Source organism: Poecilia latipinna, unplaced genomic scaffold, assembly GCF_001443285.1.
Source record: "Poecilia latipinna isolate Pla-1442-1.1 unplaced genomic scaffold, P_latipinna-1.0 Scaffold26, whole genome shotgun sequence".
Taxonomy (NCBI): domain Eukaryota; kingdom Metazoa; phylum Chordata; class Actinopteri; order Cyprinodontiformes; family Poeciliidae; genus Poecilia; species Poecilia latipinna.
Window position 1 is genome coordinate 227,654 of NW_015112642.1, and position 13,629 is coordinate 241,282.

Genomic DNA, 13,629 nt, shown 5'->3' on the forward strand with positions numbered 1-13,629 from the left:
CACCAGGTGACCTTTGACCCCATCCAATCACTGAATAGATGCTTAGAACAGCATCCAATCACTGAATAGATGCTTAGAACAGATAAATGTGTGGATGTGCCAAAACTTTCTCCAGCTGAACAGAAACAAAATTGAAGTTATCTTTGGACCTAAAGAGGAGCGAACTAGAATCAATGCACAGCTTCAGTTATTACAACTGAAAACCAGTGATCAGGCCCGAAACCTGGGAGTAGTGATGGACTCTGACCTGAACCTTCAGAGCCACATTAAGACAGTCACAAAGTCGGCCTTCTATCACCTGAAGAACATCTCCAGGATTGGAGGACTGATGTCTCAGCACCATCTAGAGAAACTCATCCATGCGTTTATCTTTAGCCGCATTGATTACTGCAACAGCGTCTTCACAGGTCTGACTAATAAATCAATCAAACAGTTGCAGCTGATCCAGAAGCTGCTGCTCGCGTTCTCACTAAAACCAGGAAGATAGAGCACATAACACCAATTTTAAAGTCCCTACACTGGTTCCCTGTAGCTCAGAAATACAGTTGTTTATAAATCACTGAGTGGTTTAGCACCAAAAAAGATCTGCTGTTGTTGTATCAACCTTCCAGACCTCTCGAGTCCTGCACCAGAACCAGAACCAGAACCAAACATGGAGAAGCAGCATTCGGCTTCTATGCACCACAAATCTGGAACAAACTTCCAGAAAACTGTAAAACAGTTGAAACACTGAATTCCTTCAAACCTAAACTAAAAATCCACCAGTTTAGAGTTGCTTTTGATTATTGATAAATGGAACATTGACCAACATATTTGATGAGTATTGGTGATCATTATTGATGGTTTCTCAGTTGGTAACTGTATATTTTATTCTTGAGTTTTTATGAATTGCGAGTTTTTATGAATTGTGACTGGCCTGCGATAGATATCGGGTGTAGGGAGATGGACGATAGATATCGCAGGCCAGTCCTCCCGTAGGGTCAGTCCTTCCAACGTCGCCCCTCCCAATACCAATGGGATAAGGGTGTAGGGAAATGGATGGATGGATGGATGGATGGATGGATGGATGGATGGATGGATGGATGGATGGATGGATGGATGGATGGACAATGTAAAGCATTTTAAACTGCGTTGTTGCTGAAATGTTCTATACAAGTAACCATTGAATCCTGTATGAAACATGCACCCAAATGATTCAGTTCGACCTTTGCAGCGATGGCAGCTCTGGTCTAAATCTGGTGACTCTTACAAGGCGCCCCATTTAAATCCAACACAACAGCCACTCTGTGTTTGCATGCTAAGACTACACCCAAGTCACGTCCTGTTCAGTGTCTGGTTTGGTTAACATAAGAGAGCCCTGACGTCCTGACCAAATGCAAATTTGTTTCTCAGATTCATGCAAATGAAAATACTTCTCTCTCTGCTCTGACTGATGAGCTGCCACAGCTCTGAACGGTAATAAATGAGCTTATAATCCTCCTCTTGCCACAAAAACTCCTGCAGTGACTGAACGGAACAGTGAAAGTATTAAAAATAAAAACCAAAAAAAAGTCTCAGTTTGACACGTAGAAGTGGAAAAAGCTCTAATGGAAAAAAGAAAACACGGGACAAGCTAGCCACAGTCCCAGTCTCTGTCTCCAAAAGTGATGACCAACGCTCACATTTCCGCTTCGTGTTGCACCATTCAGGGGGAAAAGAGAGAGCAATGCCAGAGTGCCGACTCCATTTTTCCCTTAACATTCATCTTTCTATGGGCTAAATATAGGAGCGCTGAAGACACACGGGAATAGAGGACGGGTGAAAGGCAAGCATGTGGATCAGGAGGAAGAGGAAAGAAAAGCAGGGGGCGACACGGCCGAGAACATGGCTCTGAGGGCCGCCATCGGCCTCATCCCACCGACAGGAATGACTGAGGGATGCAGTCGAAACGACTCTCTGATTTATTACACATGGTTTTACTAGACACCATTCTACTGCAGCTATGTATGTATGTATGTATGTATGTATGTATGGATGGATGGATGGATGGATGGATGGATGGATGGATGGATGGATGGATGGATGGATGGATGGATGGATGGATGGATGGAAATGAGATGAATCAAACACCTCATTTATTCCAGTATATGATGGTAAAAATGCAGACAGAGTGAAAATGTAAATGAGATAACAAATGAGCTGCTCTTATTATAAAATATTTATCAGTCGGGTTCTTTACCCCTGAGACAGAACCAGCTGAGGGTCTCAGCTGGTTGGACCGACCCGGTTGGTTTAACCATGACAGCAGGTCGAACGAGGACAGGATTGTGAGCGACACACAGGGTGTTTTTCTCTTAATGATCAGAGCAGCTGGGCCTAAATTACCCCCATGCTGCTGCCATGCTCCGGCTCTGACAGGCGGGATGTGTCTGAGTCTGCTGCAGGGGCCGTTGTGGAGGAGAGACCCCCTGATTATCAAGTCAAGACGATGCAGATGAGGGCCCTCAGCTCTCATCATAGCCTGGAGGGACGGCGGTTAGAGCTGTAAATCTCGGGTTTGTCTTTCTCATTCTGGGCACTCAGCCATGAAATATTCACTAAGTTGGTTTTTTATAATCTGTATGTTCCAGAAACCATAAAACACAGGCATGAAACCAACAGAAAATAACAGTTTGACATTGCTTTACTATACTTTTAACACCGTAGCATACTTTTTTTTTTTAATGTTGAAAAATGCCGCTGCATGACTCACATCGGCATGCTTAAAGCCTGAAGTGAAGCTATGTTCTGATTGATTCTTCTAATTTGACCACCTTGAGAAAGTGTAGTTCATTCCTCATAAATTTAGCAACCAGGAACAAAAATCAAACATGGAGAACCAATATTTAGCTTTATACTTTCTACTTAGCTAACCAGATCAACTGGAACATTTTGAAGTGTAGTTTTTCTTTTGTTTATCTTTCTTTTGGTTTTGTTGTTTTGTTTATATTTCCTTCCAATACATGTAAACTACATTGAACTGCCTTGTTGCTGAAAATGTGCAACTAAAATTGCAAATGTTCAGATAAAATTACATTACAATTACTCATAATTCATAATGTAACACAATGATTTAGAGTAGAATGTGTTTACTTCATACCAATCTTGAAATGAAAGTAGTTAGTTACTAATATTTGCTCTTTCAGTCTGTGTTGAGTGACTAAGAAAACGAACTGTTCACTTCAAACTGAATCATCAAAATAGTTGAATACAGAACAAAATATTTTGATCATTTTTTGTCCATATAGCCCAGCTCTATTTGAGAGGTAGTCCTTTAGTTATCAGGAGTTTATACTTTAAGATTAAGTATAATGGGGTATAGAAAAGATAATTACATGATCCCATATTTTCAAAGCAACACATCCGTTTTAAATAAAACCAGTAAAATCCTATTCTGCCTTTTAATTTTAAATTCATTGTGTAAATGCTTCAAAATCATAGGAATATTTTTATAGACAAAAGTAAGAAATTGTGTTTATTTTTTTCAATATAGTCTGTCAGAAATCATCTTTGATTAGCTGGTACAGAGTCCTTTGAGGAGAAGGGAAATCGAGTTTTGAAGCTGACTGATGTGCTTCGGATGTTTCTGTCTAACAGCTGGGAGTTTGAGAGGATGTAGTGGTTTTAGTTTTCCGCAGAGAGACAGAGCAGAGTGTTGCTGTGGGAAGTATTTATTAGATTGCAGAGATGGATGCAAGGGGAAAGATTTCATGGAAGCTAATAGCTACAAAACCACGCCTCAGTTAATGATTTCTCCAAAACGGCGCCACTAATACACTTTCAACAACGCTCTGGTCACTTCCATCAGACAATCACACATCACAACCAACCTCAGGAAAATCACTGAGTTACCGACTTTTGTTTTATTTATTTGCAGTTTGTAACTCTCTCTATCAGGATGCTGAAAGGTTTATATCATCCATCCTCAGCTAGTTCTGACACAGTAAGAGGATTACAGGCACACACTGTTGCCATTTTCTGATGATGGATTAATCCGAAACATGCCGCCGCTGCAGAGCTGGCTCGTAGTGATGATTATAATGATGTAACCGCTGGAGGAAGGAAAAAAAAACGGATGAGTTTGACAATGTGCCACTTTTTCAGAGTTTGGCACGCAGACCAACAAAGAGCCCAGTAACATCAGCAGCCCTGCAAGTATAAAACTCTCATTGTGCACTTAACCAGTTGTCAGAGGAAAGAGAGGGACAAAATGAACCCAATCACCCCCAAACACTGGCAGATGTGCTGCAACGCTTAGCTCACTCTCCCAGTGCTCGCGCTGACACTTCTCAGGCATGTCACAAGTTTTCTGCAAGAAAATACCTGCGAAAAGCAGCTCTCCTCATCCAGTCGACTTCCTAACACAGTTCAGGTTACAAATCAGAACAAGCGACTCCTCAAGCAAGTGTTTTTCTGTTACAGAGCCACCACTGTGTCTGAAATAGTCCACTTCGTGTTAAAGATTATTTACATTGCGATGCATTCAAAAAACAACAACAACAAACAGCGGAGCAGTCCAGCAGCGTCACACGACAGCGTGAAACCCCAGCTACCTACCTGACAGGCGGGAGCTACGGCTGAGTGTTTCCGCTCTTCAGTGTCCTTTGGGGAATCACTCCAACGCGCTGCCATCATTTATTCCAAACCACAGAGTGGGGAGAGGTCCTTCAGAGCCCACATTGACGTGAGGAGGATGAAGCCCCAAGAAAACAACAGAAAATAAAAAAAGAAGGGGGGGAAAATAAAAAGATCCTAATCCACACCATCCACTTTCTTCATGTCGATCGGTGGCCCCAAATCTGCAGATGAACAACAGGCAGGAATCAGTCGAAGCTTACCTCAAACTGGATGTCAGTTTGTACTAATTGCAGATTGTTTCGTAAAGCATTTCTAAAATATTCAAAAGAAAATGCAGCTGAAACACCAAACCGCAATGTTACTTTATATACCATTATCTAGCATTTGTAAAGCGGCCATTCATTTCTTAGAGCTGATTGGCTGAACCTCCAGATTTAAGGAAGACCATAGATGTTAACTTCTAGCTCACTGCATTTAAAAGCTGCAGTTTCAAACTTTTTTATTTTTAAATAAAAGCATATATAAAATGTCACCATGTTGTGAGAGTTTAATATGAGACATAAAATCTGTGAAAAGATTGATGTCCTCCAACTCTTACCTGAACTACTATTGCCGTCTGAAGAAATGCACAGAGCCTGGTCAAAAACAACCAATCAGAGACAGGAGGTGGGTCAAAGCGCTGTCAATCAACCTCATGTACGCGCAGCTCAATGTGTTGATGGTGGAAAAACAACAACGTTGGCCATGCTAGTTAGACTGAGAAGGCAGAAGCTGAAGTGGGGGAACAGTGTGTACACAAGCATGATTGACAGCACTAAGTAATACCCGCCTCCTGGTTCTGATTGGTTGTTTCTAGATAGCACTGGGAGACGGCAGAGGAGCTCACTCTCTTCACAGATTACCTGACTAATATTATAATGTCACTGTATATAAAATTAAATCTTTTTTATAAAGTTGCATACTACAGCTTTAAGAGGTATGTCATATATTTTGATCAGCTGATTCGTACATGAGAAACCAATCCTATCCAACTTTACAAGGGTTTAAAAATAAACTGCTGTTGTTTTGTTTTGTCATGAAACAGGGTTTACTGATGAACCAGTCCACAGGTAACGTCTGCATGTGCGCTTCTAACCCAAAAGTTGCCAACTTTGTTGCTATATTTAGCGACTTTTCAGGCAAAAGCAAAAAGATTTATATCGACACAATATTGGACCAAACTTTTGTATTGGTGCATTCAGAGTCGGACCCCAGACCACCAGGGGTCCCCCAAGAGCACCAAACTAGCATGATAAAAATATATATATACATTTAAAATAGCATTGAACAAAATGTTATTAAACATGGAAAAATATATTTTTTATTTTTTTTATAGTTGTTACACAAATAATAGGTTGATTTCCTCCTGCTGTTGGTTGCTGTCACTGCTGGGGAAATATATCAAACTTACCAACTTGTTTAATGGAAATGTGGTATTTATCTGTAGATGTTACTTTCAAATAAATGAAATAATTTGGCACACTTAAATATCACACTGCATTTCAAAATCTTTTAGTTTTCTGCTTCTGAAAGGTTAAATAAAAATCAACACCCATAATAACACTGGTATGTTGTAAGTTAATTACAAATTATGCAAATGATAACAGGCATGTTGGTTTAGAAATGATAAATAATCTGGTGTTCACATGTTGGTATGGGGGGCCCCCAATGAAAATCTGCTTAGGGCCCCAAAAAGTCTTGGGCCAGCTCTGGTTGCATCTACAAAATATGATATTTTTATTAGCATTTAATACAATATTGAATAGTCTACACAGATAAGTGAATTTGTGGGTTTTTCTTTTATTTATTTAACTACTTTTAAAAACAAATTCTGTTTTATTTTCCTGCTAAAGTGATGATAGAGGGGCGCGATGGCAGGTGCACAGGATGTTTTTATTTATTTAATTTGTGAATAATTTCAAAATAAAAATGCCCGTCAGGTAAAATGTTTTTGAAAACATTTGGAACAGGGATGTAAATGTCGATTTAAAGGGAAAGTCGTGATTCTCTATGAGATGAAAGTGAACAAACAAGGACAGCACGACAACAGCCATTATAATTCAAACCACAACCACGGGATACAAAACCCAGCTTCCTGAAATAGCAACCAAGCAGCTGTTAGGATCCTTATTATTAATAATATTATTTTAACCGATACTTTAATTAATCTAAATCTCAATGGAGCAGCTATGAACCGCTGCAGAAAAATACAAGGACAGACAGGTTGTTGTTATAACTGGGAACAAAACCTACCTGTTACAAATCATGAATAACAGAGTGAAAAAAACACGATATCCATGGTTGAGATGAGAGTAAAGCTGTTCCCAGATCCCTCCGTCAATCCACGGATGGGTTAAAAGGGCTGTCAGGAGATTACAAAGCGGGATATTCAGTCTCTTTTCAGCGGCACACCGACTGACCGCTGCTGCCGCTCGCTACCTGTTAGGAAAAACAGGCTGGAAAAAACACGGTAAACGCCCCTCACTAAGCATTTCTCCTCGAAAGGGACGCCGAGAAAATTTAACCAGTGGTCCTCATTCATGTCCGTCCATTTGAGAGATCCAATTCGAGGCAAAAAATCACCCCCTCCCGAAGAAAAATTGAGACAAAAAGTACTCCTCCGTCCTCCCGTTTGGCGGCGCGACAATCTGAACTACCAACTGACGAATCTCCCGACCCGGCTGCAGCTCCGCCCCCTTTCTACTTGCCTCCTGGCAGCACGCTGTCCAATCAGAGGGCGGGTTTAAATTTGGAATTGAGAAGCGGACCAATGGGAGAAGTCCTTACATAACGGATTCAGTAAAGGGTGGAAGCTGGTTTATTCTGGTCGCCAGCTGAAAAGCACTGCTTTACATTGTTTACGTTGGTGCTGGGGCCAAAACATGCGGTTTTTAGTACACATTTAATTATTTATGCATTGAAAAATATAACTTCAGACAAATATACTATTGATTTAAAAAGTACTTTTTATATATGCATTATTGTTTCTGTATTCATGCATTTCTGCATTAAAAACAGAAAAGTCCCCTACTGAATTTACGAAATTACAATGGCTATGCAGTGTTTTGGGAAAGTAATTGTAGCTTTTGAACATTTTCATACTTCTGCATCATGTTGACACCACCATTCATTTGGAATACAGCACTATGCAGTGTTTTGTTCCAAATATACAATTTTATTTGATACACCAACACAAAGCAGTGATAAATTTAGAATGTAAAAATTACAAAGGTTGGGTTATTTTATGGGCATGCTGTTCTTCAGAGGGGACAGCAAAGTTTTCTGACCTGATATAGATGGATTGTGCTAAATACACAGCAGTTCTGGAAGAAAACCATACGCTGAAAAATAATCGAGACTGGACTGAAATTTCACCTTCAAGAATTATTGCAACCTTTATTAAAATAGTTTCGATGAAGACATTATGGTATTTTAAGGACACAGATGACAATAATTGATATAAGTAACAAAAGATAAGAAAATAAAGCAAGACAATTGAGTAAATAGAGTAGAATATCCAGAAATTTTACTAATTTTACAGTAGAAATACTTCATAATGAAAGTAAACAGTACATTGTAATAAAAATACTCCTAAAAGTTACTCAAGTAAATGTAACTGAGTACATGTAGTTACTATCCAACTCTGCTTCTGTGACAGCTGAGAGTATGAATACTTTCTGAACAATACATCTGACAAGATCTGTATGACACATTTGCTCCATTTAACCTCTTGTTGCCACACATTAGCTGTTGCCGTTTTCCATCTTTAAAGCACACAAACCACTACATCATCATAAAAAACACTCACACACAGATGCTGAGCTTTCCAACTTCCCAACATTCCCAATGAATCATATCTACCTCTCCATTACCAACTGTACCGTAGTGCGCATGGACTCCACCAGGGCATGAAGAAATCCCAGGATGATCCACGCAAAGACAAAGCCCTGCAGAGTTCGGTTTACTGGCTTCTCCTGCAGCACAATAGAAGGTCGGACAATAGAACGAAGCTTTCCCGGTTCCAGAGAGGACCTATTGTCTACAGAGCTTGTGCGCTCTCATCCAGACAATGGAGAAGTTCATCTGATGGATGTGGGTCTCTGCATTAAGTGATGGTAAACATGAGGTGCAGATTCATTTAATGCAACCTGCTCGTTAAGCTCTGCAGAAACAGAACTTGTGCTTATTGTTTCCCAGCATCTTTTTGGATTACATGTGTGCATAAAAATTCTTCCAGAAACCATAAAAGCTTTTACTGGTTTACAGCCATGCAGCCTCCTCCTTCTATTCCCAATTTGGGAGGAAGGTCCCAACTTTTCTGTAGCTTTTGCTCCAAATATACACTGAGATACAAGCAGAGTACCAAAAACTGTACTCAAGTACTTCAACATATTTTTCCTGAAAGTACAGTTATGGACCAGTTTAACCCTGAGACCAAATGTTCAGAACTTTGACAAATATATATTGTTTTTTTTTTGTACACCACAAAATGCAAAAATAAATGGAAAAACATTTAATTTCTCAACCAAAACTACTTCTTGGTATTAAATTAATAATGATCATAATAAACTAATATTTAAGTTAAAATTCCAAATCAATTTCTTTTAGTATAAAATTTATGAAACTTTTTTTTTAAAAGCTGCATGTGTGTGTATCTTGGTTAAAACATGTCTATTCTTTCACTGAAGTTACTCACAGTGGGTAGAGTATCCAGAAATTTTACTCAAGTAAGAGTAATGATACTTCAACATATTTTTACTCAAACTACATGTACAAAGTAATCATCGTCAAAGTTAATCAAGTAAGAGTAAAAAATATTTGGTAAAAAGTCTACTCAAGTACCAAAACATCAATTATTTAATATTTAATATTTAAAAATTACATCAGAGCAAAATATAAAATTATGTGGAAATGTTGGTAATTTAAGAAATAAATGAAAAATGATTCATATAAATGACATAATTATAAACAGAAATCAGGCAAAAGATAAAAATTGCCAAATAATTTTTTTTAAATATAAAACTTATGAAACTTTAAAACTGCAAGTGTGAGTCTTGGTTAAAACAAGCTTGTTCTTTAGTCAGTGAAGTTATTCTTAGTGTGTTGAGTGTCCAGAAATTTTACTTGAGAGTAATGAAATAAATACTCAAGTAAAAGTAAAAAATATTCTTAAAAGTAAATTTTTCCAACAAGTTATTCAGCTGAGTAAATTTAAGTAATTCCTGCCCAACTCAGCAGCAGATTACCAGCAGCAGATTACCAGCTCTTCCATGGGAGAAAAATGTTTGGCTGGATTAGGACATTACATGAAGATGAACACAAGTTCAAAGCCAGGCTGGGCTTGGATTAGGACTCTGCATAATACGTCTTTATTTCTTCTTTTGTTTAATTTTTTTGTGGAAGAAGGCCTCTCTGTCCCATCGTCATCAGACGCTCATGTACTGCTGCTCTATGAGGATTTTTCTTAACCTGTGGTTTAGTTTAAGGGTTAAGAGGATGAGGATCACTGCGGACTCCTGGTTGTGTAAGTGGATCTGGCACTGAGTTGGATGACTGGACGAAACGCAGCCTCAAACCCAAGTGACGCTGCAGAGGATGTTCTTTCTATTTGTAAACCATGGTACACCAATGAAGTAAAAATATGGTTTGACTTCAGAAGGTCAAATTCTAATATACGGCTTGTAGTTTCACATTAGCAGCAAAGAAAACATTTATCAACCCTAATTGGAAAGATCAAGACTCTAATAGGATATAATATGATATCTGATAATCTAATTGATATTATTGATAACTGATTTATGAAATAATTTCTAAAAAATAAAATAAATAACAAGGGTCCAGCATTAATTTTACCTGGTTAAAATGAATGTGGTTAATCAGATAATTTAACAATGCTGCGATCACATTATATTACAATATGTAGTTCGTTTCAAATGAATAGCAAGGTTCTGGTGACTGGCAGAGTAAGTTCGCGTAACATACACGTGGGCAACATGTCCGTCTAAGCTAGCGGATAAAGGCTACATCAGCTAAGCTAATGATGCTAGTTCGGCAGCAAATACTACAGTAAATATAAATTATATTTATCTTAGTATTACACAGAGGAGGGTAGAGTACTCAAAAATTGTGATCGCGTAATGTTGTAATGTACTTATATTGTTGAAAAGTTGGATAGGAACGAGGCGAGAGCTAGTTCTAAGCTTGTGGCTTGTTTATTGTTGTCATAGCAACTGACACGAACGTTAGTTACGTATCTACCAAGATGGCTGTCAGCTACAAAGTTCTTGGAAGTGTGACACATATGAGAGAACTACCCCTTTGTCTATTTTATTCTAAAAGGAAAAACAAAGAATACAAAGCAGGAGAAATGTTTGAGTGATATTCCTAAAAAAAATGTCCTTGCTTTTTGAGATAATTTTTTCCACACCTTTTCCAGTGTTGGGATTTTTAATACACAAAACAATACTTTTGATAAATCCTTTTAAAATTGGCCCTTTAAATTTTATTTTTTAACCAAAAACTCAGTCCGAGATGTTTTTAATACTTACCAGACCTGAGATGTCATATTTCCAGTAAAACTGTGTTTCTTAAATTTTCTAATCCAACCAAACCAGATAAACTGATTAGGTCTACAGATTAAATATGCTTTATGTGTTGTTCTGTTGAGGTGAAATCAAATCCCAGCTCTCCATCTGTAACCACCGGCTTCATATGTCAAAAGCTGGGATGTGTGGCCATTCAACTGGACAATCCCGGTTTTGTTCCTTTTGTGCTGGTCGCAGTTTACCTGTAGTACACTTTTCCGGACCGGCCCCAGCCTCTGTTCCCCCGGCGAAGCTCCACAAAGCTGCAGCATGAGAAACCTGCCGGGCTTTTTGTCTGCTCTCGCTTTCACCAAACCCTGGCTCAAGGCGACAGACAATGGCCGCCGAGTTCCCAAGGCAATGCAGGGGGCATTAGTGCTGGGATAAGTTAACAACTACCAACAAGTGCTGATGTTTTATGATAAGGATACATGGGGTTTCAGTCAGTGGTACATTGTGGGTCTTTGTTGCCTAGACAGCACAGACAGAAAGAAACAGAAATCAGCATCATTTCCTACTGGTTTTTAATCATCTTGTTCCTCTGCACCTTGGTGTGAACTGAATAAAAGCTCACCGACATTCAGGATATTCTAATGTCTTATAATAAGCAATTTCCCCTTGGGAATCAATAAAGTATAGTTCTCACGTGATGTCACAATTCCGGGAACATTGTAGCTGGCAGCCATCTTGGTAGGTACAGCAACTGTCATGACAGTAAAATTAGCTTAGCTAATGTAGCTTTTATCTACAAGCTAAGGCAAACATGTAGCCTACATGTAAGTTATTCTTGTTATTCACACAAAGAGTTTGTATGCCCTTTACAAAGCCGTTGAAACACTGTTTAGTTCCTGCTTGGCGTGCGCACTCTTCGTGCTCAACAGGTAGTGAACCATGTCATTGTAGGAGAGGCAGTTTGTCCACGCTGTATGTATTTCCTGTCTCCGTCTCTTACCTGTCGATCCAGACAGCAAAGATTTTAATATATATCTTTCTCTTGCACATTAGTCAAAATGTCAGTCTACTGTCCTTTTGTTTGGTCTGAAAGCCATGGTTCATATGATTTGCACTGCACTGCACTACCAAGATGGCGAGGATCACTTCTGGCTCAAACTTGTCAAACCTACAGTATGTATGCTATTGTATTGTATTGTATTCTATGTCAGGCAAAGATATATGGAGTCAACATGTTTAAACTAAGGACTTCAAACTTCCCTGAAGGTTTTGAATTTTCCAAATAGCAGCACATCATTTATCTTAGAGAGGCAGTGTAGAGCAGTTGGACCGTTATCTTTGGTTTGGAGGCATGTTTTTTTAGTAGCATACCTGCCAACTATTGTATTACGTACACCTTTGCGTTCAGAGTTCTTTTCCTTTTTTGGCAATTAATTGGGAATGAGAAACGGTCCAGAGTCGAGTGTAGGATCCAAGACGTAGGTTATGCGGTTCTGCTTTGAAGAATAAACACTCAACCAGCTCCTTAAGTTAGTAGCGTGATCTTCTAATTCAACACTTACCTGATGTGCTAGGCAGGCGAAGATGTGATGACAAAAAAGCGGCGGTTTTAACAGATTAAAATAACATGATGGCAAAATACATGATGCCAAAGAGTCAAGGATTATTTAAATTCAAGTGAAGTGATTTAAGTTTTTATTTTTAAACTAAGGCAACATTTTTCTTATACTGAAATTATGTCTTTAATTGATACTGCTTTCCAGTAAGAAAGGTTTAAGTTTTGACATATTAGTATTTATACCCTTTTCTCCAATGACCCAAAAAACAAGCAAAAAAGCCTTCTTGTGTCAAACTCTTTAATTATTACTCTGCAGAAAGAAGTTGACATAAATGACATAAAAAATGATGGCTTTAATTTGTTTGCAGTTAAATCTGTCAGTTATTCATTCCAAGCTCCAGGAAAAGGAAGCTAAAAGTTGAAACTAGCTTGAATAAAGTGGCGTAAAGACGGCAGTTTGAGGACAACGCCCACTGTTTTCCATGAGTCAGAGTGGGAATCATCCAACGGTGAGGATGCCAAGGTCCATAAGCTCCCTCCATCTGTCACCCATGTCCTCTTGTAGTGAACAGCTTTTCTTTCTTCATATTTTTGGTCCCTGTGTTCACCTCGACAAAGAATTAGCTATCCAATTTTAGCATCATTCTGTATTCTAAGTAGGCAGAGCATCCAAAAATTATATTCAGAGTAGCACTACTTCAACATAGTTTTAATCTGGTAAAAGTAAAAAGTATCGATCCAAGAATTACTTTATAGTAAAAAAAAAAAAAAATGTATTTGGTAGAAAGCCTGCTTAAGTAACAGATCAAACCATCATTAAATATTTGAAAATTACATAACAAACAGACTCAAATATAAGATTCAATGGAAATTTTCAGTCATTAAATTATAGGATTTTTT

The 13,629-nt window shown here is 38.5% G+C and overlaps 1 protein-coding gene across 1 annotated transcript in view; it reads right to left on the bottom strand.

Moving 5' to 3' along the window:
• Positions 1-7,304, bottom strand: part of arhgap21a (Rho GTPase activating protein 21a) — a 109,605-nt gene extending 102,301 nt beyond the window's left edge. Inside the window, exons 1-2 of the mRNA XM_015038213.1 lie at positions 6,889-7,304; positions 4,576-4,817 (exon numbers count right to left, since the gene is read on the bottom strand). Coding sequence (XP_014893699.1) covers positions 4,576-4,653 — 78 coding nt within the window. The 5' untranslated portion in view covers positions 4,654-4,817; positions 6,889-7,304. The remainder of the gene's footprint in view (positions 1-4,575; positions 4,818-6,888) is intronic.
• Positions 7,305-13,629: the final 6,325 nt, after the last annotated feature.